A 27,509-nucleotide genomic window follows, 5' to 3' on the forward strand; every position below is an offset into this window, starting at 1 on the left:
CTAATTTCCTCATGCCCTTAGTACTTTGTATAGCATTCTTGGTTGTGCAAATATTAGAATGAATAAAATACATGCTTTAGTTTAAAAAATATTTATTATAGAAATGTACATTTAGTTTTAAGGAATGTATTTGACAATAGTGTTAACATATATATTTCCTCAATTGGCAAACTTTACACCTTTAAGAAGATATCTACAATGAGAGTTTACTTACAAGTTTCCTAAGAAATCACTTCGCCAATACTGTTCACACAGTTAAAACAGTCTCACTTTTCATTTCACTCTGTATTTGTAGAAAGAGCACAGCGCATGGGTGAAGTTCCATCCCAGGGCTAGTGACAGTCCATAGAGCAGAATGAGAGGTGCAAACGGATAGAGAAGAATCACTGTATTTTTCAAAAATGGCAATGCTGGAAAAGAAAAAAATCCAAATTCATTTTTTTGAAGACAAAATATGACTAATAAATGAACATCCTGAAAGACAGTTCTTATTACAACGTGCGGGGCCAAAGAAGAACGCGTACTTTGACTCTATAAGATGTTGGTGTGTGGCTGGAACTATTCTAGGCTCACTTCTGTGCGGCTTCCCTCCTCACAGCCGTGAAGAAGCCCAGAGCAGGGACTATCTCAGCACAGAGCCTGAGTGAGAAGCGAATCTGGGCCTAACAGGTTAAGAATGAGGGACAATTATCACAAATTTTAAGGAAAACTGGTGAGTTTAAACCTGTGACAGCTTCAGAAGCCGCTACGAGTCCATCTTAAAATACCGACAGAGATGGATGATGTAGGAAAAAACAACTCCTAGCTATCTGAGAGTTCCCAATGTAGAAAGCATTCTACCTCCACTCTGAGAAGGTAGGACCTCAATGAGTAACCCAAGCTTTAGGAAAGAACTAAAATTTTCAAATATAAAATCTGTCTCCAAGTATCCATGTTTCTTTCTTGCTCACTGCTTAGTTAGTAGGTCTCCACCCCATGCATTCTAACCTAAATATTCCTCATACAGGAGGCCCCCAAACTGGAACTGAGCTGTAACCAAACTATTCTAAAGTTACCAGGACAGCGGTCAAAAATCCACTGAGAAACCAGTGTTACAGCGTGCTCATCACAGTGATGACATGTCACAAACATCTCCTCTGAACCAAAGAAAGCCCTCCCAATGCCCCAAACAAGGTATTAAATTTGAGGGGGTCAAGTGGTCCCTGGTAAAGCAGCCAAAGGGGTGGCGACTGCTCTGAGCAGAGAAGCCAGTCAGAGGTGAGTACAAGCAGTTTGTGTTTACAGTAAGGCCCTAATCATCCAGATAGGAAGGGTTAAAAAATATACAACGCTAGTAAGTTATAATAAGATCTCTAGATTTAATTTAGCTCTATTTAATGGAGATCATCTAACATAAATGAAGAATAATGTAAATGTGTTTCTCATTCATGTTAAGAAAAAGGGACTGATAGCAGGAATTAACAATAAATTTATAAATGTATCCTGAGGTCAGAAGTGAGGCCTGACCTGTGATCACCTACAGAACCTACAGTGATCATAAAAATGGGAGGTTTTCAATACCTATGTGCCCACACATGTGACCCAAGCCTGCCTCCGCTCTCACCTACTGCTGGTGACCAGAACCTGAGAGCCTGGGGAAGAGGAAACGGCGTGGATTCCTGCCAGTGACTCAGACAGTCAACATGGTTCCTTGAAATAAAATTTGTTACATATCAGCTATGCACTTTCCAGATGTGTGACCCTAGCCAAGTTACTTAATCTCCCTCTGCTTGTTGCCTCGTTTGAAAAATTGTTATACAACTGGGAAGATTAAATGGTATAATTCACATAAAGGACTTGGGGCAGTGTCTGCAATGCTCCATAAAAGTAAGCTAATTGTATTACAGCTTCCCCCTTCCTGTTATGTGTTCAGCCAACCAGAGACAGAAATGACTTACCGCTGTATCCCAGGAAGGTTACATAGATGTAATAGCCCACTGCAATCAACCACAAGGTGTTTCCGACCCAATAGCCAATAAACGTGTCTGTCAGGATGACATCTGCCGGAGACAATGCAGACAATGACTCTCCAGTGCACACAGTGATGACTCGATAATTTGAGTAGTGAGGTTACTTACGGTTGATGAAAAACAGTTGGATAAAATGCAGGATGACTAGAAGAGGATAAAACGCGTTCAGATGCACATCAAAGGCGTAGCCCCACTCCACGTCATAGTCTCTGCTCTGCCGTTTCACTAAGTACTTGTTAGAGATGAACCTGAAAAGCAATGTTAAAAATCATTTTCGTACTACAATTCATTCTGTGAAGGTTTCCTGACTACCTTCTGTACCGAGCACTACCCCAGACAGAGATCGGCAAATTTTTGAGATGTAAGAGCCACCAAGGGTCGGCAAACTGCGGCTCTTTGGGTACGTACATGTGGCTCTGAAGTAAAACTGAAAATGAAAATAAAACTATCATAGTTTCATTTATAATATTACTTTAAATTTTTGTTATTTGTAAAAATATATTTATGGCTCTCGAACAATTTTTAAATTGTTGAGGGACAGAATTGGCTCTTCCAGAGGTCCGCAAACTTTTGAGACGGACTGTACCCAAAGAGCCGCATGTGGTTCGCAAGCCGCAGTTTGCTGACCCCTGGTCAAGACACTGCAGATATGTGGTAAACAAAACACAAAAACCTCTGCCTTCAATCAAGGGGGAGCAGACCAACAACATAAACGTGTCAGGTGGCACCATAGAGAAAATGCACTCTAACGGACAGAATTCAGAGTACAATGTTAGATGTGAGGTTCACAAGAGAGTGACATCTGGGAGATGTCCAATGACATCCAAGATGTCCGAGAGAGACCCAATGGCAGTGATGGGAGTTATGGGGCCAGAGCTTTCCAGGCTGTGGGGAGGCTCCATACAGCAGGTGGCAGGTGCCTGGCGTGTCTGAGGAACGGGCAAGGACACCAGTGTGCCGGAACAAGTGAGCAGAGTAGCAGGAAGTGAAATCAGAAAAGAAACGGGGCCAGAACTTGCAGAGCCTGTGGCCACTGTGGCTTTTACTCCTGGTGAACTAAGTCACCGTGCAGTTCCCAGAAGAGCACCTGACTTACTGTTTTGACCAGGTTTCTCTGGCTGTCAATCTGAGAACAGACGGCAGGGATGAGAGTGGAAGCGGAGGCCAGTTGGGAGGCCATCGCGTGAAAGAGGAACAGGATGGTAGCAGTGGGATGGTGACATACTGTACTGAGAAGGCAGAGCCAATAGAATTTGTTCACTGGGTGGGGAGGTTGAGTGGAAAAGTCCAGGATGACTGATATTTCTGCCTCAAATGGAACACAGGTGGGAGTGGCTTCAGAAAGGATGGGTGGGGGCAGGAGGGAGAGTCAGCAGTTTGGATTTGGACTTGTTACACTGAAGGTCTCTTTGTACAGAGTAAGAAGTACATCAAGTCTATAGGATTTGAAGAGGAGAGCTGAACTGCGGCTATAAACCCATCAGTGTGTAGATAATAAGATCACCCCCTGAACTGGTCTGAGGCCTATGACCTGGGCTACCCCCTAATGAAAGGTCAGGGAGTCACGAGGAACTAAAAGGAAAGAATGGCCAGTGATGTGTCCAGCCATAAAAACAATTATTCACATTTATGTCACTATTCTACAGCACTAGTTCTACTAGTTCTATTAATGAATGAAAAGTAAAATATTCAGCTTTTGGTCCAAGGTGCACATAGTAAGACCGCAAGCTCCCGTCTTCTCATGAACACAGGAAATTTACACCCCCGGAAGACAATTCCCCCCAAAGAACTGAGGGCTGTCTGAACAGCTTCTGTACAACAAACGGGACAGACAGAGACGTGGTACCATGGAACCCCACCCCCAGCACATATGCAGTAGGGAGGTTTCACAAGGGCACATGAAAAAACTGGTTTAAGAGGCACCTAGACTATACAGGAAGGAAATCCATTTACTAACCCTAGAGCATCTGCCAAACAGGAAGGGAATTGTGGGAATGCTGTTCAGGGCTGGGACACCAGACAGCGCCATCTGTTGCCCTCCCTACCCCTTGATCACATGGGCAGGACATGATCCAGGCACTCGAGCAGTCTAGCAAGCTGGGCAAGGTGTCAGAGTGCACCAGGACTCAGGCCCACACCACCTTAGCTTCTCGGGACTCCCTGTGGCCCATGCCCTCTCCGGCCACAGCTCCTGGCCTGGCATGGCTTATCCCCAGGTCTCCCTGTGGCCTGCTCCAGCTACTGCTTCCAGCAAGCCTACCAAAGTGATCCTGCTGCCCCTGGCACTCCCTAAGGCTGGCACCAGCTCTAGCTACAGCTATAGCCCCACTATGGCCTGTCCCCAGGACTTCCCAACACACACTCTCTACAAAAGGGAAGCTCCTACACAAGGTCATTCCTTCAGGACCAGAGAGGTAGCCATCTCCCCAAACTCAGAAACAGAGACAGCCAAAATGACGCAACAAAAAAAATACATTCTAAACAAATGACCAGGCTAAAACCCCAGAAAAAAACTAAATGAAAAGGACACAAGCAATCTACCAGATTGCTATAAGGATGCCCAATTGCCTCAGGAGAATAGATGAACTCAGGGAGAATGTCAGCAAAAATATAGAAGATATAAAATAGAACCAATCAGAACTGAATAATAACTGAAATGAAAAATACACTAGAGGGAATCAACAGATTAGCTCATACAGCAGTGTGAATCAGTAAGCGGGAAGATGAGGTAGTGGAAATCACCCAATGGAAACAGCAAGAAGATTTTAAAAAGAAACTTTGGTCAAGACTGTGGAATAAGTAAACTCTGAGCTAACCCCCCTTCCATAATCACACCAAAAGTACAACTAAATTGCAGAACAACCATCACTGAAAACTATCCAAAGACTAGCTGAACAGAAGAATTGCTGTAACTATAGATATAAAGCAGAAGCCACGTGGAGACTGGTAGGAGAAGCAGAGATACAGAACAGCTAGCCCCACGCCCAAGTGTGGTGGTTAAGATCAGGAGAGACGTCTCAGCTGCGAAGGTCCCCCCTGAAGAGTGAGGGGCCCCAGCTCCACACCAGACTCCCCAGTCCAGGGTTCCAGTGCCAGGAAGAGGAGACCCCACAATATCTGGCTGTGAAACCAGCATGGATTGCATCTGAGAGAGGCAAAGGGCTGCTAGAGAACAAGGCACTGCTCTTAAAGGGCCAACGCTCAGACTCACTCACTCTGCGCTCCAGCGCTGGGGCAGCAGTTCACAAGGCACCAGGAACATATAGTGGGGAGCTCAATTGACTTAACTTCAGGGAGGGGCCTGGAGGAGCAGGGGTCAGGACAACTGTCACTGGGGACAAAAGCGCTCACAGGCGCCACTATTACTTTCTTGAACTTTCCTCCCACCCAGCCCACCCAGAACAGGCAGGCACCAAATCTGTGCTCTCCATAAACCTAACCAACATTGTTCTCCCACCCTGCTGATTCCCTGAGACCCAGCTTGCTCACACAGCCTGAGCCTCTTCAAACGGCTCCTCCATGGGTGGCATGTCGTGGCACACAGTGTGGACATCCCCCAAATCTGCAAACACCACGAGTGGTGGCTTTCCTAAGCTTGCGCTGCAGACTCCCCAAAGCTCTGCGAAGCCCAAACAACCAAACTAGTACAAAGGTTAAAAGACAAAAGGAGGAAGACTAGATTTAATTGCAACAATAAACTAAGGGATACACACACACACAAAAGAAGTAAAAACTAATGACAAAAACACAAACGTGGAGGGGGTGGGTAAAAATAGCAGTGATTATAGAATGTGTTCAAATTTAAGCAACCATCAACTTAAAATAGACTAATATAAACATTTTAGTATATAGGAAGCACATGGTAATCACAAACCAAAAATCTACAAGAGATATACAAGAAATAAATGAAAGGAATCCAAACACAACACTATAGAAAATTATCAACACAAGAGAAGTCAGCAAGAGAATACAAAACAGAGAACTACAAAAACAATCAGAAAACAACTAAGAAAATTATCAATAATTACTTTTAAGTGAAATGAACTAAATGCTCCAATAAAAAGACATAGGGTGGCTGAATGCATAAACAAGACCCATACATATGCTGTCTAGTAGAGACCCACTTCAGATCGAAAGACACACACAGACTGAAAGTAAAGGGAAGGAAAAAATTATTTTATGAAAAAGGAAACAAATAAAAAAGCTGGGGTAGCAATACTTATCAAACAAAATAGACTTTATAACAAGAGAAAAAGAAGGGTGTTTCATAATGATAAAGGGATCAATCCAACAAGAGGATATATAGCTCCTGTAACACCTACACACCCACCACAGAAGCACCTAAGTATATAAAGCAAATATTAACAGACAAAGGGAGAGATAAACAATAATACAGTAATAGTGGGGGACTTGAATGCCCCAATGACATCAATGGATAGAACATCCAGACAGAAAATCAACAAGGAAACAGTAGTCTTAAATGACACATTAGGTCAGATGGATTTAACTGATACTTTTGCAACATTTTCAAGTGCACATGAAACATCTTCTAGGATAGACCACATGTTAGGCCACAAAACAAGTCCCAAGAAAGTTAAGACTGAGATTCTATCAAGCATCTTCTGCAATCACAATGGTATGAAACTAGAAATCAATCACAAGGATAAAATTGAAAAACACACAAACACATGGAGGCTAACAGATCTAACAGTGAAATTCGTAGCAATACAGGCCTACCTCAAGAAACAAGAAAAATCTCAAATAAACAGTCTAACCTTAGACCTAAAGGAACCAGAAAAAGAACAAATACAGTAGAAGGAAGGAAATAATAAATATCAGAGCAGGAATAAATGAAAGTTTTAAAAAAATAAAGATCAATGAAACCAAGAACTGATTCTTTGAAAAGGGAAACAAAACTGATAAACCTTTAGCCAGACTCATCAAGGAAAAAAAGAGTGAAGACCCAATAAATATAATCAGAAATGAAAGAGGGAAATGACAACTGATACCACAGGAAAAAAAAGTACTATGAGCAATTATATGTCAACAAATTGGACAACTTGGAAGAAATGGATAAATTCCTAGAAACATGCAATCTTCCCAGAATGACTCACAAAGAAACAGAAAATATGAACAGACTGATAACTTCTAATGAAATGGAATAAGTAACCAAAAATCTCCCAACGAACAAAAGTCCTAGACAATGTCCCTGATGAACACAGATGCATCTGAATTTGGTTATCAGGGTAATGCTGGCCTTGTAAAATGAGTTTGGGAGCCTTCCCTCCTCTTCAATTTTTTGGGATAGTTTGGGAAGGACAGGTATTAATTCGTCTTTAAATATTTGGTAAAAATTCACCCTGATGAACACAGATGCAAAAATCCTCAACAGAATGTTAGCAAACTGAATTCAACAATACATTAAAAAGTTCATACATCACAATCAAGTGGGAATTATTCCCAGGATGGAAGGTTAGTAACAATATCTGCAAGTAGGTTAACGTGATACAACACATAAACAGAAGGATAAAAATCATATGATCATATCGATAGATGCAGAAAAGCACGTGAGTTTTCTCAACAAAGTGGGGCAAGAGGGAACATACTTCAACATAATAAAGGCCATGTAAGACAAACCATGGCTAACATCATCCTCAAATGTGAAAAGATGAAAGCTTTTTCTTTAAGGTCAGGAACAACACAAGCATGTCCACTTTCACCACTTTTGTTCACTATAGTATTGAACTCCTAGCAACAACAATCAGACAAGAAAAAAAAATACAAGGCATCCGAATTGGAAGGGAGGAAGTAAAACTGTCATTATTTGCAGATCACATGATACTATATAGAGAACCCCCCAAAAATACACCAAAAAACTATCAGAATAAAAAGAATTCAGTATGGTGGCAGGATTACAAAACTAATATTCAGAAACTGGTTGCAGTTTTATACACCAATAACAAACTATCAGGAAGAAAAATTAAGAAAACAGTCCCATTTACAAATGCATCAAAAATAAAATATCTAGGCATAAATTTAACCAAAGAGATACAAGACTTGTACTCACAAAATTATAAGACATTCAAGAAAGAAACTAAAGATACAAAAAAATGGAAGGCTATACCGTGTTCATGGATAGGAAGAATTAGCACCATTAAAATATCCATACTATCCAAAGCAATCTACAGATTCAGTACAATCTCTATCAAAATACCAATGTCATTTTTCACAGAACTAGAATAATCCTAAAATTTATATGGAACCACAATAGACCCTGAATAATAGCCAAAGCAATCTTAAGAAAGAACAAAGTTGGAGTTATCACACTACCTGATACCAAACTATACTACAAGTCCATTGTAATCAAAACAACATGGTACTGGCATAAAAACAGGCACATGGATCAATGGAACAGAATAGAGAGCTCGGAAATAAACCCATGCTTATATGGTCAATTAATCTATGACAAAGGAGGCAAAAATATACAATGAGGTAAAGACTATCTCTTCAATAAATGGTGTTGGAAAAACTAGACAGATACATGTAAAAAATGTTAATAGGACCACTTTCCGACACCATACACAAGAATAAACTCAAAATGAATTAAAGACTTAAATGTAAGATATGAAACCATAAAACTCCTAGAAGAAAAGCATAGGCGTAAACTCTTTGACATCACTCTTAGTAATATTATTTTGGATATGTTTCCTCAAAGGAAAAAAAGAAAAAATAAACAAATGGGACTACATGAAGCTAAAAAAGTTTTTGCACAGTGAAGGAAACCATCAACAAAACGATAAAACATCCTACTGAAGGGGAGAAGATATTCACGAATGATACATCCAATAAGGGGTTAATATCCAAAATACATAAGGAACTCCCACAACTCAAAACGAAAAAAAACAAACAATCTGATTATAAAATGGGCAAAGGACCTGAATAAACATTTCTCCAAAGAGGACATACAGACAGCCAATAAACATATGAAAAGATGATCAACATCACTCATCATTAGAAATGGAAATTAAAACCACAATGAGGTATCACCTCACACCTCTCAGAATAGCTATCATCAATTAAATCAACAAAAAACAACTGTTGCTGGGGATGTGGGGAGAAGGGAACCTCCGTGCACTTTTGGTGGGATTAAATTGGTGCAGCTACTATGGAAAACAGTGTGGAGGTTCTTTAAAAAATTAAAAACAGAACTACCATGTGACCCAGCAATTCTACTTCAGGATATTTATCCAAAGAAATCCAAAACACTAATTTGAAAAGACATATGCACCCCTATGTTCCCTGCAACGCGCTTTACAATAGCCAAGATATGGAAGCAACCTAGGTGTCCATAGACGAATGGCAACCTTGTTGTTAGGAGACGAATGGATAAAGAACATATATATAATGGAGTATTATTCAGCCATAAATGAGAATGAAATGTTACCATTTATGACAATATGGATGACCCTAGAGAGTATTATGTTAAACAAGACAGAAAGACTAATGCCAAATAATTTCACTTACATGTGGAATCTAAAAAACATAATAAATGAACACTCAAGACAGAAATAAATTCATAGATACAGAGAACAAATTGGTTGCCAGATGGGAGGGGGCTTGGGGGCTGGGTGAAAAGAGGGAAGAAATTAAGATGTATAAATATTCACGGAGCTGTGAGTACAGTGTAGGGAATATAGTCAATAATATTGTAATAATTACGTATGGTGTCAAATGGGTACTAGTCTTATCAGAGTGATTACTTTGTTAAGTTATAAAAATGCCTAATCACTATGTTGTACGCCTTAAACTAATGTAAATATTGTATGTCAACTATAACTGAAAAAATTTTAATTTTTAAAAAGGCACACAGATGGCCAACATACATATGAAAATATGCTCAACATCAGTAATCACCAGGGAAATGCAAATCAAAACCAAAATGAAGTATCACCTTACCCCTGCTACATTGGCTATTATCAAAAAGACAACAAATTGGGCCGGCCGAGTGGCTCAGTTGGTTAAGAGTGCAAGCTCTGAGCAACAGGGTTGCCGGCTCGATTCCCATATGGGCCAGTGAGCTGTGCCGGAGCTGAGCTCCCGCTGAGCTGCCAACAGGTGGCAGGATGGCTCAGCTGGTGAGAACATGTGCTCCTAACTACAAGGTTGCCAGTTCAACTCCCCTGCATGGGATGGTGGGGCTATGCCCACCTGCAACTAAGATTGAACATGGCACCTTGAGCTGAGCAGCTGAAGCTGCTGACAAGTAGCCAGATGGTTACTGGACTTGGAGCTGAGCTAGATGAGCCCTCTACAACTAAGATTGAAGGGCAACTTGGTTGGTCCCCTTCCCTAATTCCCCAACACTGTTCCTCCTCCCCAATTCCCCAATAAAAAATATCTAAGGAAAAAGATAAAAAAGACAACAAATAAGTTTTGGCAAGGATGTGGAGAAAAGGGAGCCCTGGTGCACTTTTGGTGGGGCTGTAAATTGGTGCAGCCAATATGGAAAAAGAGTATGGAGATTACTCAAAAAATTAAAAAGAGAACTGTTATGACCCAGTAATCCACTTCAGTGTACTTATCCAAAGACGACGAAAACACTAATTCAGAAAGTTATATACACCCCTATGTTCACTGCAGCATTATTTACAATAGCCAAGATATGGAAGCAACCTACGTGTCCATCAATAAGCAAATGGATAAAGATGTCTCACACACACACACACACACACACACACACACACACACACACACACACACTATGGAATATGGAATATTACTCAGTCACAAAAAAAATATGAAATCTTGCCATCTGTGACAACATCAGTGAACCTGGAGGGTATTATGTTAAGTGAAATAAATTGGACAGAGAAAGACAAGTGCCATATGACTTCACTTATATGTGGAATCTAAAAACAAAACAAAATAAGGGAGAGATCTGGTCAAGATGGCAGGCTAGGTAAACACTGGGATTACCTTCTCTCACGACCACATCACAATTACAACTAAACTACAAAATAACCATCACTGAGAATCACCTTAAGTCTAGCTGAAACCAAGATGTACAACTAAGAACATACAGAAAAAGCCACCTCGACACTGGTAGAAGGGGCAGAGACGTGTAACAGGCTGGTCCCACATCCACATGTGGCCATTAAAATCAGGAGGGATATCTCCACTGTGGAGGTCTCTCACCCCAGAGGAGCAAGGGGTCTGAGCCTCACACCAGACTCCGCAGCCCAGAGTTCCACTGCCGGGGAGAAAAGTCCCCTCAACTTCTGGCTGTGAAAACCAGCAGGGATGGTGGCTGAGTGACACAGAGGGCAGCTGGAGTCCCAGGTGCTCCTCTTAAAGGGCCTGTGCACAGACTTACTCACTGACAGACTCACTTGCTCTGAGCTCTAGCACTGGGGCAGCAGCTTGAAAGGTGCCAGGGACATACAGGGAGAAACTGAATTGTCTGGCTTCAGGGCAAAGGCTGGAGGGGCAGCTTTCTCCTGGATGGAGGAGCCGGTGGAAGCCATTTTTTCTTTGTTGAGCCCTCTCCCCTCCTGGCATGCAGACACAGGCAGCTGCCATATCTGAATCTCCATCAATCTGGCTAACATTGTTTGCCCCAACCCGGTGACTCTGAGACCCCTCCACACCCAATTTTCAGGCCCACCAAAGCCACTTTCAGTGACTTTTTAACATAACTGGCCTTCTGTGGTTCATGATGCAGACTTCCCTTAAATTTTTCAAAGGTTCACAAAACCCAAACAAGCAGCATCTGGTTTTGGTGTGTCCTGTACCTCTGGCTGAGCAGCCCTAAGGCCTGTACTAGCAACAGTCAGCCTCGGTTCGGGGCTTGGCCTCTTGAGGCACTTCCAAGCTCAGCATCGATGGCAGCCATTTGCGGGTTGCTTTTGGCTCATGACAGTTAGCCCTGGGCAGGGTATAGGCTGAGTTGAACTTGGCCTGTAGTGGGGCCCCTCCCAGGAGACCCCGAGGTTGGCATGCTAAGTGGCCAGCTTCAGGCACAGCTGGAGTAACACCCGGCCACCTCCAGGGACTACACACCCAAAGGGCACACTGGGCAGGCACCAGAGCCCCACTAAAGTGAACCCTGCTCTGTAATGTCAGCCCCTGCATTAAACCTCCTCCACTATAGTTACAGCTAGTCAACCTGAGGGTCAATCCCACCCACTGATGTGCCAACAGCAATCAAGGCTCAACTACAACTGGAGGGTACATACAATCCATACAAAGGACACACCTTAACTACTCGGTTCTGGTGACTATGGAGACTGCACCACTGAGCCCCACAGCACGTCTACTGCATAAGGCCACTCCACTAAGACCGGGAGACATAGCAGCCCTACCTAATACATAGAAACAAGCACAGGGAGGAAGCCAAAATGGGGAGACACAGAAACATGTCCCAAATAAAACAGAACAAAGCTCCAGAAAAAAAACTAAACAAAATGGAGACAATATACCAGACTCAGAGTTCCAAACACTGGTTATAAGGATGCTCAATGATCTCAGGGAGAACGTCAACAAAAGATAGGAAACATAAAAATAGAGATAGAAAACATAAAAAAGAACTAGTCAGAAATAAAGAATACAATAACTAAAATGAAGAATACATTAGAGGGAATCAAGACTAGAACCGATGATGCAGAAGATTAAATCAGTAATTTAGAAGATAGGTAGCAGAAAACACTGAATCAGAACAGCAAAAAGAAAAATAATCCAAAAAAATGAGGCTAGTTTAAGGGGCCTCTGGGACATCACGTGTGCCAACATTCACATTATAGGGGTAACAGAGGGAGAAGAGAGACAGCAAGGAACTAAACACCTATTTGAAGAAATAATGATGGAAAAATTCTCTAACCTGGTGAAGGAAATAAATATACAAGCCCAGGAAGCGCAGAGTCCCAAACAAGATGAACCCAAAGAGAACCACACCAAGTTATGTCATAATTAAAATGCCAAAGGTGAAAGACATAGAACAAATCTTAAAAGCAGCAAGAAAAAAGCAGTTATGTAGTTACCTACAAGAGAGCTTCCATAAGACTGTCAAGCTGATTTCTCAACAGAAACTTTGCAGGCCAGAAGGGACTGGCAGGAAATATTCAGTGATGAAAAGCAAGTACCTACAACCAAGATGACTCTACCAGCAAGGCTATCATTTAGAATCAGACAGATAAAGACCTCCCCAGACAAGAAAAAGCTAAAGGAGTTCACCAACACCAAACCAGAATTACAAGGAATCTCAGAGGAACTACTTTAAGACCAAAAAAAAAAAAAAAAAAGATGAAAAATGTGAATAAAATGGCAATAACTACAATTATTTTAAATGTAAATGAATTATATGCTCCAATCAAAAGACACAGGGTGGGGCCAGCCGAGTGGCGCGTTGGTTAAGAGCTGGCTTGGGATGCCAGAGGGCCCCGGTTCGGATCCTACATGAGGGCCAGTGACACTGCCCTCCACAGCTAAGATGCTGAACAACAGCTCATCCTGGAGCTTGGCTGCCATGAGTCGCCAGTGACGGTGTAAGCTGCAGCCACTGCCGCAGTAGGTTGCCATGGGCTACCGTGTGTAGCCAGCAGCCAGCGTGAGTGGCCAAGCAGCCACCGTGAGCGGCCGTCCAGAAGCCGGCGACTGATCTGCCTCACCCGGGAAGAGCGCAATGATGGTGCCAACTTGGGCCAGTGAAGCAACGTCCTCCACAACTAGACTGAAGAACAAAAGGACAGCAACTTGTCTGTTCCCCTTCTCCCAATTCTCCCCAGTGCTGTTCCCATCCCCCAATTCCCCAATAAAAATCTTTTAAAAAAAGACACAGGGTGGCTGAATGGATAAGAAAACAAGACCCATACAAATGCTGCCTCACTTCAGATCAAAAGACACACACACTGAAAGTAAAGGGATGGGGAAAAGATATTTCTTAAAAATGGAAACAAACAAAAAAGCTGGGGTAGCAATGTTTATACCAGACTAAACAGACTTTAAAACAGGCTATAACAAGAGACAAAGAAGGACCCAGTAATCCCACTTCTGAGTATTTATCCATAGAAACCCAAAATGCTACTTCAAGGGGATGTGTGCACCCATATGTTCATTGCAGCGTTGTTTACAATGGCCAAGATGTGAAGGCAGCCTGGGTGTCCAATGATGGATGAATGGAAAAGAGGTGGTAGTACATGTATACAATGGAATATTGCTCGGCCATGGAAGGGAATGGGTTCTTGCCATCTGCAGGAGCATGGATGAGCCTGGAGAGTGTTGTGCTGAGTGGAGTGTCAGACAGAGAAAGACAGATGTAATGTGATTTCACTTATATGTGGAATCTAAAGAACAAAATAAACAAAACAGAAGCAAACTCACAGATACAGAGAACATTTTGATGGTTGCCAGATGGAAGGTGGGGTTGGGAATGGGTGAAAAAAGGGGAAGAGATTAAGAAGTTCAAATTGGTTGTTACAAAATAGTCATGGGGATGTAGGGTATAGCATAAGGAATATAGTCAATAATATTGTAATAACTATGTATGGTATCAAATGGGTACTAGGTTTATTGGGGTGCTAGATGGAAGGGTGGTTGGGGGGCAGGGTGATAAAGGTGAAGACATTTAAGAATTATAAATTGGTAATTACAAATCAGTCATGCAGATGTAAAGTTAAGCATAGGGAATAGTCAATGATATGGTGATAAGTATGTATAGTGCCAGACAGGTACTAGACTAGTCAGGGTGATTGCTTCTTAAATTATACAAATGTCTAACCACTATGCTGTACACCTGAAATTAATACAAAATAATACTGAATGGCAACTGTAATTGAAAAATTAAAACAGGGAGAAAAGGTGAAGGGGAATAAATGGTCCAAATTTCCAGGTATAAAACAAGTAAGTCACGGGATGTAATCTACAACATGGGGAATACAGTCAATAATATTGTGATAACATGGTAGTGTCCGATGGTTGCTCGATTTATGGTGATCACGTCTTTAGGTATATAAATGTTGAAGAACTATGGTGTACACCTGAAATATAATATTGTATGTTTAGCTACATTTTAATAAAAAAATTTTTAATTAAAAAATAAAAAACTGAAACAGAAATAAACTCATCGATATAGAGAACTGGTGGCTGCCAGAGGGGAGGGGAACGGACAACTGGGTATAAAAGGAAAAGGGGATTAAGAAGTACAAACTTCCAGTTATAAAATGTCATGGGAGTGTAATGTACAGCACAGAATACAGTCAATAATATTGTAATAACTGTGTATGGTTCCAGGTGCGTATTCGATTTATTATGGTAACCACTTTGTAAGGTATATAAATGTCTAATCACTGTGGTGTACACCTCAAACTAATATAATATTATATGTCACTACAACTAAAAATAAATTTAAAAATATAAAATATCCAGATAATAGAAAAATAGATCTTTATAGGAAAAAAACAAAAAGGATCATCTGTATTATAAACACAGTTGTGGAAAGTCAATGGACTATTATACGTGTGATTTCATTTCAAGGACACAGTTAAGAAAATGGTATGCCTACGGTGGAAATAAGAATAGAAAAAATAAAGAAAAGAGGAAGAACATGGTATAGCACTAATAAAACAGTTCTGTACTGTTATCTGAGAATGTCAAAATAATACTGCTTTGCTCAAACAAAATGGAATTTACCAAAATCTTCCATTTAGCCAAGAACATGCACCATCAAAGGAATGGAATAAGCACCTGGCTCACTATCCAAGAATTCCCACTCTGTGGTCCTACTGCTTATTCCTTAAACGGGCACTTTCCAGGCCTCTATCCTCAGTGCGAGTCTCACCTCTAGAAGAGTCATTCCTTCCAAGAGCTCAGCCACAACTGTGGCCTTCCTTTACCACCTTCACATTAACGAAGCCATCGTGTCTGAGCCCAGACTGTTGTAGCCTCAGTGATGTCTCCAATGTCTACCGAACCTTTATTTCCACTCACTATCCAACAAGCCACCTGAACTCAGTGTCCGGCATGGAAGGCTTCACCTGTCACTTACTCTTAAGCCAAAAACTTGCAGGCCATTCCAAAGAGGCCTCAGCCTCCTCCCCTTCTTTACCCTCATCATATCTTCTTAGCACAGGAAGCTCCCACCCATCGCACTATGACCATCGCACTAGTCTGGGCCTCCTCTACTCACAGACCCACAGCCAAATTCAGCCTTGCCACTCTTCAACTTCATCTCCATTGCCACAAAAAAGACTTTTCCTGTGGTATAACTTTGATATTATTTCCTTACTTCAAAGCCTCCAAGCTCCCCACCTCTCCCCCACCTCCAAACCCACACACACAGCCTATGAGATAAAGTCCAATTCTTTTTTCTGAATTGCATTTAAGGCCAATTTCTCTAGACAAATCTCTTCCTCAGCCATTCGGTGTCGCCCTACACTCCCCGACCTAGCATGCTTTTCCACATCTATGTTTTTGCACTTAATACTAAGGCTCACCGATCTCATCGCCCCCAAACACCTCAGGCTGGTTCCTGCAGCGCCTCTTGGATGACCAATCACACGTCATCATTTCTCTTTTTTAGCTCCTCACATACTTCACAACACAATGAAAGTTCTCGAAAATATACTGAGTCCTTCTCTAGTTAACTTGCTCACACTATCATACAGTCATACTAAAGGTGCTGAATGCCAGTCTTCTGCGGCCCTCCAGAGTCAATGTGTTCATGGCAGAACGCTTGCTACAAACCAAACTGTTCCTTTGAAAGCTTTATTGAATTTCTTTCATATATCATGCTTTTCCATGGATATTTTGATAAAGTACCGTATTTCCCCATGTATAAGATGCACCCTTTTCCGAAAAATTTGGGGTCTAAAAACTGGGTGCATCTTATACAGTGGTTGTAGATTTTATTTGCATTTTCCACTTTTTTGGCTCATACAACCACTGTATAAGACGCACCCAGTTTTTAGATGCCAAATTTTTCGAAAAAGGGTGCGTCTTATACATTGGGAAATATGGTATATTAGCAGTTTTATTAGGCCAGATTTTAGAATTTTAGATTAATGATTTATTGACTATCTAGCACATACAAACCCTGAACTGTACTAGTCAGAAGTTACAAAGGAAAATAAAATGTTGGTATCATCAAAGATTATATTCTCAGAATTTTGTCTAAAATATTAATAACTATGAAGAACAAGACGACAGCAACTTGTCTGCTCCCCTTCCCCCAATTCCCCAGCACTGTTCCCATTCCCCCAATCCCCCAATAAAAAAAAAAATCTTAAAAAAAAATAAAATAAAATATTAATAACTACCATTTACTGAGCACTATATGCCAGGTGCTTTTCCTACCACAAACTTCTCAAATACCTTACAAAATAGATAATTCTGTTTTACAAAAGAGGAGACTGGGACTAAGAATTACACAGTAAATGGCTGAGCTGGCATTTGAACCCAGGTCTCTCTGTGCCTAAAATGCTCCATGGTGTTTTCTCCTGTCAACAGTGACCACCAGCCCTGCCCAACCACTCGCCCTCTAATGAGCTCACTCACCACACCCACTCCCTTTGCCCAGCATGCCAACCACACAGAGCCCTGGATCTGTGAGAACAATGAAAAACCAAACACTAGCTTTATACTCAGTACACTGCTGTTGTTAAACCAAAGTCAAAGCCAGACTGAGAACCCTTTCAATAAAACTTCTATGAGGGCCGGCCGAGTGGCTCAGTTGGTTAAGAGCTCGCTCAAGAGTTTGAGCTCTGAGCAACAGCGGTTCGAGTCCAGCCTGAGCTGAGCAGTCGAGTCCAGCCCAAGCTGAGCAGCCGCTGAGCTGCCAACAGGTAGCAGGATGGCTCAGCTAAAAAAACAAACAAAAAAACAAAAAAACCTCTATGTTCGTGCACATCACTCCCTCAGCAGGAAAGCACCAAAAGTTTAATCACAAAATCCTTGTTTACAAGTGTAGTTCATTTAATGCCAAAGATTCAAATTAAGATTCCATGGAATACCCCTCTATAATACCCCTACCTTATAGTACTGACCTACTGACAAATGCAGCAGAAAAAGGAGCCATCATCCAGACAAATTAAGCAGAATTGGCTAACTGCATAAGGTTTCTGCAAAATCAGGGATTTTGTTAGCGTGATGTAATCATTATTTCAACTCACGTATTTGCTGCACTTTAACAATGTAGACCACCCCTACAGTATTTTCTGATACAGGTACACACTCAGGAGGGCAAGTTATAATAACCTTAGTAGTCAAAATGGATGCTTTCAGTTCACCTATCGTTTTAATTTCCATCAGCCCCTGTACCTCTGAAGCAAGCCAAAGGAGGCCCCATATCTGTATCTGAAGAGCCCAAGGTACGATACTTACCACATTAGCGTCGAGATGAGAAGACCAACGCCTATACAATCTATGAATACGACCCAAAGGAGAAGCTTTAGCATCTTAAAAAATCCCATGTCCAGCACAAAGCCAAATCCTACAGTGGACACTGAAAGAAAGATTTACAAGATTCATTCAGGCACTTTGCTAGGTCTGGGGATACAGGGCGTAAGTCCCTGCCCTCCAAATGCCCACAGTCCAGTGAGGGAGACAGACATATAAACAAAACCCCCAAGATGTGCTCTATGTGGTTTAGAAATGCAAGCCACCTTGGAACACAAAAGGACCACGGAGACACCTCAAGTTTACAGAGGGACCTATCTGTCTGGTTCACCAGGATGGCCCAGCATTTAGAACACCTCCGGTACTGGGAAGACACATATTAAAGTCCAGTTAAAGGTGAGAAAAATCTAAACACATTTCAACACCCTAAAGGTAGTTAGGACCCTTTCACTACACGACTGGAGAACTTAAAAGGAGCTTCTCAAGTTCATGTCAATACTTTTAGAACTCTGTCTCTGAATCTGTCTTATCGTGAAAAGCAATTTCCAATCCTGATATTTCTTTTCACAGTAAGTTTGCATTTGAGTATCAACTTATTTATCAGAGTAGTTAAAAGACACAAAGTGACTCTGTCCTCTGCTTTTCATCAAAGTTCCGAGGTAACAGTTCACTCTAGCATCTGCTTGGGACCTTTAGAACAAGGAAGAATACAGCTTTCCTTCCTATAAGATTCTGAAGCTTTAGAAAGGAGGACAGAGCTTTAAATATCCCCAAATTCTGACCCACAATATATTTAGAGCAAACGACACATTTGGTCAGAAACACTCAATTTGGTCTTCAACTTCACCACAGATCAACTGACACTTACCACAGAGCCAGACACTTAACAGCACCAAGAAAGCTGGGTCATCCCTGGCCCACTGATCTTTTGTCTGCTTTCGATAATGAAAGTTTCTATAAACCCTCTGCGGGGAAGTGAACAGGTAGAGCATCTGCCAGGCAGCAAACTCAAAGTCCATCTGCCGAAAACGAAACAGTCTTCTCAGGTATTTGTACCGCTTCGCTCCAGCCGTGTGTCTCGCTGCATCCCTGGAACTCAATGCTCCGTTCCCCTGCACTGGGGAAGTCACTGAAATACTTGGTAACATCTTCCTATGAAAGAAAAAAAAAATCTCTTACAAGTAATCGTAAAGGTTGGCTACTAGCACCCCTCTTCCGAGTCAAATAGGAGTGAGGTCACGTGGCATTTCCACCCCAATCCTTGAGAAGACCCAGGGGTCAAAACGAATGCAGTTGTTTCAGAGGCTTGTTTTGGGGCTGGAGAGCCTTCTACTGCACTTCAAGCAAGGGCAGCACCACACCTTTCTAATCCATGGGAACACTTATACAGGTTCCCTAACAACACTTACACAATTTCCCTGCATTTCCCACACTTCACCTCCCCCTCAATCCTCAGGCAGCCCTAGGGGTGGAGGGAAGACAGAGAGTGATTCTGACGCAGGGTCAAAATCCCGTGCTCTTTAAGTATCTCGCCTTTAATGGAAAGCCTTTGTTTAGGCCAGTTAGAAACAGGTGATCCACTGGAGCATTACCAGCAGGCAACTTGTTTCCTAAAAGGTGATATAAAAACAAAGCAAAACTCAAGTCCAGCGTTTTACTGCCTAAATAGTTCAGTAGGGCAACGACACCGTGGGAGACTCGTCGAACCAGTCTGAAGGCAGGAGAACGCAGGTCACGGTCCGGCCCCCACGCCCCGGCGGCCATCTCCACTCCCCAGGCCTCCCGGACGCCAGCCAGCAGCTCCCCGCCAGCCCGGGCCGCAGGTAGAATTGCCAGATGTAGCAAATAAAACCTACTACAAAGCTACAGGGATTTTTTTTGGTGTAAGAAAGCCCGAAACACTGCGTGGGACGTACTCATACTACACATTATTCGTTATTTATCTGAAATTCAACTGTAGCTGGGCGTCCTAGATTTTATCCGGCAACGTCACCGCAGGCCGAAACGCGGAACCCGAGCATGTCCCTTCAGGACCGAGGGACGTCGAGTCGCGAGTGGCCGGGGGAACAGGCACCGAGCGGGTCCGAGCCGCGCGCGCACGGAGCGCTCCTCAGGCCTCACCTGAAGCCCCACTGCGGCCTCCACCGGCTCCCTGGCAGCGCGCCACCGCAGCCCAGCAGTCGCTGGGACAACTCCCTTCCCCGAAACGTAGACCGAGGTGCGACACGTGACGTGCGCCCACTTCCGCCGCGCGCGGCCTCTCGGGACCCGTAGTCCGCGAGGGACCACCGGAAATTGTTGCTGCCGGTTTCCGGTCCTTTCCTCCGGGCTTTGCTCGCGCGTAGCCGGGTTGCTGCTGTTGCGGACAGAAGCAGTCGGGGCGGCGGAGGGCGGGAGGCGGAGCCATGCCCCGGTATTACGAGGACAAGCCGGAGGGCGGCGCGTGCGCGGGCGTGAAGGAGGACCTGGGCGCATGTCTGCTGCAGTCGGACTGTGTGCTCCAGGTAGCGCGGCCGACGCCGAAACGGGGAGGCGGGGCCGGCGAAGGTTTCCCGGCCGGCCTGTGGTGGCGGTCCGGAGACGTGACCCAAAGTTGGCCGTCCTGGGTGCAGAGCAGAGCTCTAAGTTAATGAACTTGGGCATGTCCACCGTCGCAGCCTCCTTTCCCTCCGTTGTGAAGTTTGAGATAACAATACTTCCCCGTTGGGTTTTTCTAAAGATTAAACCATTTCGGGTCAAGAAACATTTGCTGAATGCTGCTACTCTGCTAGGTTCTGAATGCCTTTTCCGATTACAGAGGGCAACCAGTTGTGATATAATTTCAGAAAGTTGCTCCTATTTCAAAGAAAAGACGGCTCCTCCAGCGTTTCTACTGATTCATGATTTACGTTTGGTTCACTGATTTTAGCAGTCAGCCAGACTGGCCTCCTAGTGTCTAGGAAAACTTCCGAGTTAGGAATTTAAGAGGTTATCCAGTCCAGCTTTCTTATACAGATGAGGGAACTGAGGTGCCCTGTCTCCAGGCTCCCCTGTCCTGGTCTGTTTCCAATCTGCTTCATTGGTGCAGATAAATGCCTGTTAAGTGGCAGGCATGATGTCAGGCACGGGGGATACAAAGGTGAATCAGTTACAGTCACTACCTACGTAAGTTTGGTCTGATGGGAATGAAGAACAGACCGGTAAGGGGCTACATCCCTGTGATAAGGGTTGTGTGAGCATTTAGTACATACTTGTTTAACGAGTAGATTTAGGAGCAAAATGCTTTGGAAGCCCAGTTGAGAGCACCTTATTTTGCTTGAGAATTTGGAAATTTGTCACAGAGGTGACATTTGATCTGAGTCTTTACGATTGAGTAGTGGTTTATCAAGGGAGTGAGGGCTGTGGTGGTTTCGGGGAGATTGTGGAAGAACAGCCTGTGCAGAGTTGGAGGTGTGGGAGGGCCAGGAGAAGCTGGTGCCTGTAGGCCTGGAGGATGGTGAATGTGACAGAAGGCTTGAGAGGAAGGTTTCCATGTGTGGAGGCCCTTGTGTGTCAGAGTGAGGTGCTTGGACTTTATCCTGACATTCAGCATCAGGAAGACCACAGAGATGAGCGATCAAGGGAATCAGAAACGTAGGGTAGGACTGAGGAAAGACACTCAGAAAGTGGAGGAGGATACTGGTGGCAGGGAGAAAACCCAGTTGGTTTTTTGCAGTGATTGAATCATTTATTTGGCAAACATTTCAGTGCCAAGCTCTAATTCAGGGGACATACAGATGAATGGGACAGACACACTGTGTAGAAATTGCATCTCTGGAAAGTTAGAAAGCTGTAGGTAGAGAGAATGACCAGGACACATGGTACAGTCTGCTTTCCCCCGGTTGAGTATGTGGCCGTTTTGATGCTGAATTTGGTCACCTTGGAGAACCTGATGTTTATAAATAGCCCATTAAATGGATGTGCATTTAGTTCGTGGTAGATTCATCCTCATTGGTGACTTCAAGTGGAGTGTAAAAGGGGCAGTCCTTAGGCAGAACGTTGGGTCTGGGAGTTCTTGGGTGGTTTTGGGGAGTCGTTGCAGTGGTGGGGTTAGGGTGTCAAAATCTGCTTGAGGGGAAATCTCCGATGATGCAGAAGAGGTGAAATTTGGGTTCTGTTTTTCCTGGTACATGAACTATCAGATGTTTCTATTTAAGTAGTACTCTTACCTCATTAACACTCAAGTGTTTAGCATCAACACTAAAAATGTCCTGATTCTGATTTTAGGGCACGAATTCTGGCTGTTTGAGCTTTTTTTCTGTCTGAGCTGTTTCAGCTGAACGGGATCATTTTTACCCTTAATATCGCTTGACTCATTTTACATTGGAACTCAACCTTGAGTAGGAAGATTTCATGATCTTCTTTATATTGTCAGAAACTGTATAAGGCAAATGTTTATAAGCAGTGTTTTATTTCTTTAATAGTAAAATAATGTAAGGTTTTCATTTTTTCCCCTGATGAATTGCACATCATAGTTCGATGCCATTAAACAGCAGGTAATTCAAATAATTCAAGTTCATCCTACTTTTTCCAGATGCTGTTTTATACATTTCATTCGTGGGAACCAAGCCCCTATATAGCACATTCCCATCACCCCTCTGGCAGGCACTCTCCCACTGTGGGCTCACACTGCCAGTGGCCTTTGCATGTGTACACCTTCCCCCTGGGTATTAAGAGCCCTATGTCAGCAGGAATAGCTAGCATATATTTTTTAACTTCCCACTAAACTGATCTAGGACTGCTCTGAATTTTTTTTTTTTTAGTAAATTTAGTTCTTGTGAGGGTTTAGTTACTAGACAAATTAGCAGAGTAAGGCATTCAAATAGAGAAATGTTGCTGCTATTAAATTTTAACCTTGCTTTTTCAAACTGAAATATATTTTCTGTAGATACTTCCATGTGTCCAATATGTTTAAATGCTTTTGTGTTAATTTACAACAGTAGATTTGTTTAAAACATTTTAAGGTAATGAAGGGGTATAATTAGGATTTCTATTCCATGTTGGCCTTGAAAGAAAACTAGTAAATTTTAGCTCTCACCTACTTTTGCAGTTACTCTCAAGTCTGACTTTGAACAGTTGTAGTTTTACGACTTATTTGTTCAGAGTCAGAAGTAGACATTCTTCCTGTGAACATTCTTGTAGCAGCAACCCTGACGGCAGAACAGGAACAATGTTTAACCCAGTTTTCTCTGTAACCTCCTTCTGAGCTGCCACTGTTGAAACATGAGTTCATTTCACATCAGGCCCAGGCAGACCTTCTCTCACAAGTATATGTCAGTTCTGTTCGTGGTACCTCCCATTCCTCTTCCAGGTCTTACTCACCTGAGCTCAAAACAGAGAACTTGACTGGGAGGGGGGGCCAGCGGATAGGAAAATGCAGATGTGTTGGAGATTAAATTGCTTGCATTAAAAGGCTATAACTGGAGACTTGAAAACCACTTGATACTGCTTTCCAGTACAAGCCCTCTTATTCACCACATGCCTGACTGCATATGCACGTATATGAATATTTCTCTCTTTCTCTCTCTCTGTCTCTGTCTCTCGCTCTCTCTTACACACATACACACACACACCTTTCTTCTCTGTCCTTAGGAGTTCTTGAGTGTAAATGTTTTAAGAATGCTGAAGAAACCATTACTACTTTCACCTTTACTCTTTCTCTTTCTTACCCATAAGGATCTGACGATACCAGTTTCTAGATTTTTGTATAAACATTTTAAAGAAGAGTATCCTGTGGAAACCGGTGTTTTCAGGAACTCCAGAACACCCTTAAAGTGCCCCCAAATTAGTTTACTTTTTTCTTCTCTTGCTTAACTTTTTAAAAAAACTATTCTCAAAAGGACTGTTACTTTGTATTTTCTGAGAAAATTTTCCAGGTATTTATATTGTTTTATGTGTCACAGGAAGGAAAATCCCCTCGGCAGTGTCTGAAGGAAGGAAACTGCAAAGCTTTGAAATATTCATTTTTTGAATGTAAAAGATCAATGGTAAGTAGTTAAAAGATTTTTAAAACCTTACACTAAAATTTAGCTGTATGGAGTTAAATAGCTTGCAGTGATACCATTCGGAAAAATGGTAGCGAGTTATGTTAGGTAGCATTCACGAAAACCTATAGCTGATGGTTCTGTTATTCTGCCCCTCAGCTGCTGATCGTCACGAATTTCTGAAGGTACAAGAATAAAGTCTTGGCAAATATAAGTTATTATATCTAATAGTGATTCACTATCAGTCCTCCAAGAAAGTGGGTCGTGTCACACTTAACTAATGCAATTTCACTTATACACGCTTGGCAGAAACCTGAAACGGAATTTAAATTGTGCTGGTAATTTCACTTATTATTTCAAACAATAAGTGTATAACCCAGAGTGAAGGTGAGACGGGAAGTTTGAATCGGCCATTCTCATAGTATAAGCATCTCATCCTGTTATGGTTCCCATATCTAAGGATCTATTCATTTATGGAAAACAAGGCTTTTAGCTTCATGTAGTGATCAGATGAAGAAATGGCTGTCTGTCCCACACTGGCTGTGCTGCACTCATTAGTAAGGTAAATCTCTCAATTCCTTCCTGTAGAATTCCTAGGAGTGATACTGACTACTATGCAAATTTGCCCTACATGCTGACTTTTGTACCCTCCCCCCTACCCAGCCTCCCAACCCTAAGAGGCTGCATTGTGAGGCTTAATGCTGTCATCCTATGAGCAGGTAATTTAAGGGTTTTTAATCCCCTGATGTCTGCCTGTTACTTACCATTTTTCAGGGCTCTTTGTTTTCTCAGTTGCTATTTAAATAAAGATTTCAAATATATTTGAATATTAACCCAACAAAACTTATTTAGAAAGTTGTTTGCTAGAAGAACATATATTGAGTGTAGTTCAGAGAAAAAGTTAAATGTAATTTGGATTCTACTTGAGAAGAAAATCCTTATTGTGACCTTAAATGGAAGTTGTTTTTTTATTGCCTTATTTATTTATTTTGGAGTTCTGACAATTTCCTTTTGGATTGTACTGGACAAATTTTGATTTAATTATACGTTTATTTTTTTCAGTTGGATGCCAGATCAAGATTCAGAGGAAGAAAAGGATATTGACACTATTATGTTGAAACTGAGATGAAAACAACAAGGGATTTTTTTCTGGCCATTAAAACAGAGAAGCCAAAATAGGAAAGTTTTTCTTCTGTTTGGTCAGGTCAGTTTTTCCCTCCGTGGACACTGGAGAAATGGTTCTTGTTTTGAGTATGTATAAATGATCCTCTTGCTCTAAGTGATTTTTAGAAGAAAATTTTGATGAGTTAGGAGCTGGGAGTATGAGAATTGTTCTAAAGCAAAGAATGGAAAAGTTATGTTCAAACTTGACTCCTCAGATCAAATAACAGAATTAGTACATGCTTTGTGAATGTTATGAAGGCCACCGATGGGACTGTAAAAATGAATAACATAACATGGAGCCTGGGGAGAAGATGTCTCTCGGAAAAGTTTAGGATACAACTTTGTTAGTCATTCTGTCCTGTTTAGTTCTAAAATAAATTGTGTTTGATTCCTGGGAGAAGTGGTGCTTCATCTGTACTGATTCACCAAGGTAACAGCCTCAAACATTAATATCATACATTAGACAGCTGGGGGCAAAGCCCCAGAATATGTTGCCAGAGCTCTTTGCTTCCATCTCTTGACTGTTGTTCGGTTTCCAGGCTTCATTTTCAGGCTGGCCTTCTCTACATGATGGGAAAGAAGGTAGTGGCAGCCAAAAGCACAATCCATAAGATCCATGATCCAAAAAGGAGAGAGATCCATCTTTTTTAGGGGCCACCCATAAAATTCTACAAAAGAGCTATTTCCTGGATCTCCTGCCCTTGAATTAGATGTGGGGAAAGGAATGGGGCCCATAACCTCGGCCAGGCCTGGGTTTTATAACTCCCATCAGAATCTCACTGGGTGAGTGGTGGGCCTTATCCCAAAAAGAAGGGAAGATTTGATAGAAACCAGGGAAAGCAAGAGTGAAAAACATGAAATGCTTGAAAAAGTTTAGAATCACAGTAATTTTATTCTGATCACTTAATACAGTAGAGAGCTGAATATGAATCCAAGTTAAGTTACCATCATTATTTTCGGTTTTGAAGAATAATGAACCATAGCTTCTTCAAACATCCACAGGTCACGGACTTAAAGCAATTGGTATTCGGTAGCTCATTTCCTAATTGGAATTTTGATTGGCATTTCTCTAATGGTTTATGGTGTTGACCATGTTTTCATGTGCTTATTGGCTACTTGTATATCTTTGGAGAAATGTCTATTCAAGTCCTCTGTCCATTTTTCTATTGAGTTATCTTACTGTTGAGTTGTAAGAGTTCTTTATATATTGTGCATATAAGTTCCTTAAAGACAAATGAATGGCAAATATTTTCTCCCAATTTGTGGTTTGTCTTCACTTTCTTCATGCTGTTCTTGAAGTACAATTTTTACTTTTTTTTTTTTTTTTTTTAGCTCAGCCATCCTGCCACCTGTTGGCAGCTCAGCAGCAGCTCAGCTCGGGCTGGACTCAAACCGCTGTTGCTCAGAGCTCAAACCCTTGAGCGAGCTCTTAACCAACTGAGCCACTTGGCCGGCCCCTACAATTTTTACTTTTGATGAATTCCAATTTATCTGTTTTTCCTTTTGGTGTACCTAAGAAAACCACTGCCTAATTCAAGTTTATGGAAATTTATTCCTGATTTCATCTAAGGGTTTTATAGTTTTAGTTTACATGTAGGTCTGTAATCCACTTAAAAAAATAATCTGATACCTGTATTAGTAACTATTTTTAATTTTAAATTGTGGTAAAATACAGAAAATGTAAAATTTATCACCTTAACTATTTTTAAGTATATAGTTCAATAGTGTTAAGCTCATTCACCATGTTAGGCAACCAATCTCTAGAACATTTTTCATCTTACAAAACTGAAACTTTGTACCCATTAAACAACTTCCCATCACCCTATCCTTCCAACCCCTGGCAACTACCATCTACTGATGGTGAGCATCATTTCATCTTTTCATGTGTTTAGCCATTTGTAAATCTTTAGAGAAATGTCTATTCAAGCTTTGCCCATTTCGAAATAGG

The 27,509-nt window shown here is 42.0% G+C and overlaps 2 protein-coding genes across 4 annotated transcripts; one reads left to right on the forward strand and one right to left on the reverse strand.

Annotated features, from left to right (window-relative positions):
- Window positions 1–75: 75 nt before the first annotated feature.
- Window positions 76–20,699, reverse strand: UNC50 (unc-50 inner nuclear membrane RNA binding protein). 3 transcript variants are annotated; one of them, XR_002126944.1, is made up of 7 exons: window positions 20,517–20,598; window positions 19,264–19,547; window positions 18,381–18,501; window positions 2,118–2,257; window positions 1,938–2,039; window positions 1,604–1,689; window positions 324–410 (listed from the first exon to the last, which is right to left on the reverse strand). XR_002126944.1 is itself a non-coding variant. In XM_019669222.1 (6 exons), exons 2-6 carry the CDS (start codon window positions 19,541–19,543, stop codon window positions 274–276), a joined length of 780 nt encoding a protein of 259 aa, XP_019524767.1. In that variant the 5' UTR covers window positions 19,544–19,547; window positions 20,517–20,699; the 3' UTR covers window positions 76–273. The 3 variants fall into 3 exon arrangements, 2 of the variants coding, with proteins under 2 accessions (XP_019524767.1, XP_019524766.1); XM_019669222.1 differs by lacking the exon at window positions 1,604–1,689 and having other exon boundaries at window positions 76–410; window positions 20,517–20,699; XM_019669221.1 differs by lacking the exons at window positions 1,604–1,689; window positions 20,517–20,598 and adding an exon at window positions 20,312–20,470 and having other exon boundaries at window positions 76–410.
- On the forward strand, window positions 20,699–25,961 carry COA5 (cytochrome c oxidase assembly factor 5). The gene is made up of 3 exons (XM_019669224.1): window positions 20,699–20,899; window positions 24,317–24,400; window positions 25,460–25,961. The coding sequence occupies exons 1-3, from the start codon at window positions 20,801–20,803 to the stop codon at window positions 25,499–25,501; spliced, it is 225 nt and encodes a 74-aa protein (XP_019524769.1). The 5' UTR covers window positions 20,699–20,800; the 3' UTR covers window positions 25,502–25,961.
- The last annotated feature ends 1,548 nt before the right edge of the window (window positions 25,962–27,509 follow it).

This window comes from Hipposideros armiger, unplaced genomic scaffold (genome assembly GCF_001890085.2).
Source record: "Hipposideros armiger isolate ML-2016 unplaced genomic scaffold, ASM189008v1 scaffold_550, whole genome shotgun sequence".
NCBI classification, from domain to species: domain Eukaryota; kingdom Metazoa; phylum Chordata; class Mammalia; order Chiroptera; family Hipposideridae; genus Hipposideros; species Hipposideros armiger.

Excerpts from the sequence above, each read along its gene's own strand:
- UNC50 (XM_019669222.1), bottom strand. The coding sequence starts at position 19,543 with ATGTTACCAAGTATTTCAGTGACTTCCCCAGTGCAGGGGAACGGAGCA. Across the intron at positions 18,502-19,263 it reads GTTAAGTGTCTGGCTCTGTG|TGTCCACTGTAGGATTTGGC; the intron begins GTAAGTGTCAGT and ends TCTTTCTTTCAG. Across the intron at positions 411-1,937 it reads AACCTTCCTGGGATACAGCG|CATTGCCATTTTTGAAAAAT; the intron begins GTAAGTCATTTC and ends TTTCTTTTCCAG.
- COA5 (XM_019669224.1), top strand. The coding sequence starts at position 20,801 with ATGCCCCGGTATTACGAGGACAAGCCGGAGGGCGGCGCGTGCGCGGGC. Across the intron at positions 20,900-24,316 it reads AGTCGGACTGTGTGCTCCAG|GAAGGAAAATCCCCTCGGCA; the intron begins GTAGCGCGGCCG and ends TATGTGTCACAG. Across the intron at positions 24,401-25,459 it reads TTGAATGTAAAAGATCAATG|TTGGATGCCAGATCAAGATT; the intron begins GTAAGTAGTTAA and ends TATTTTTTTCAG.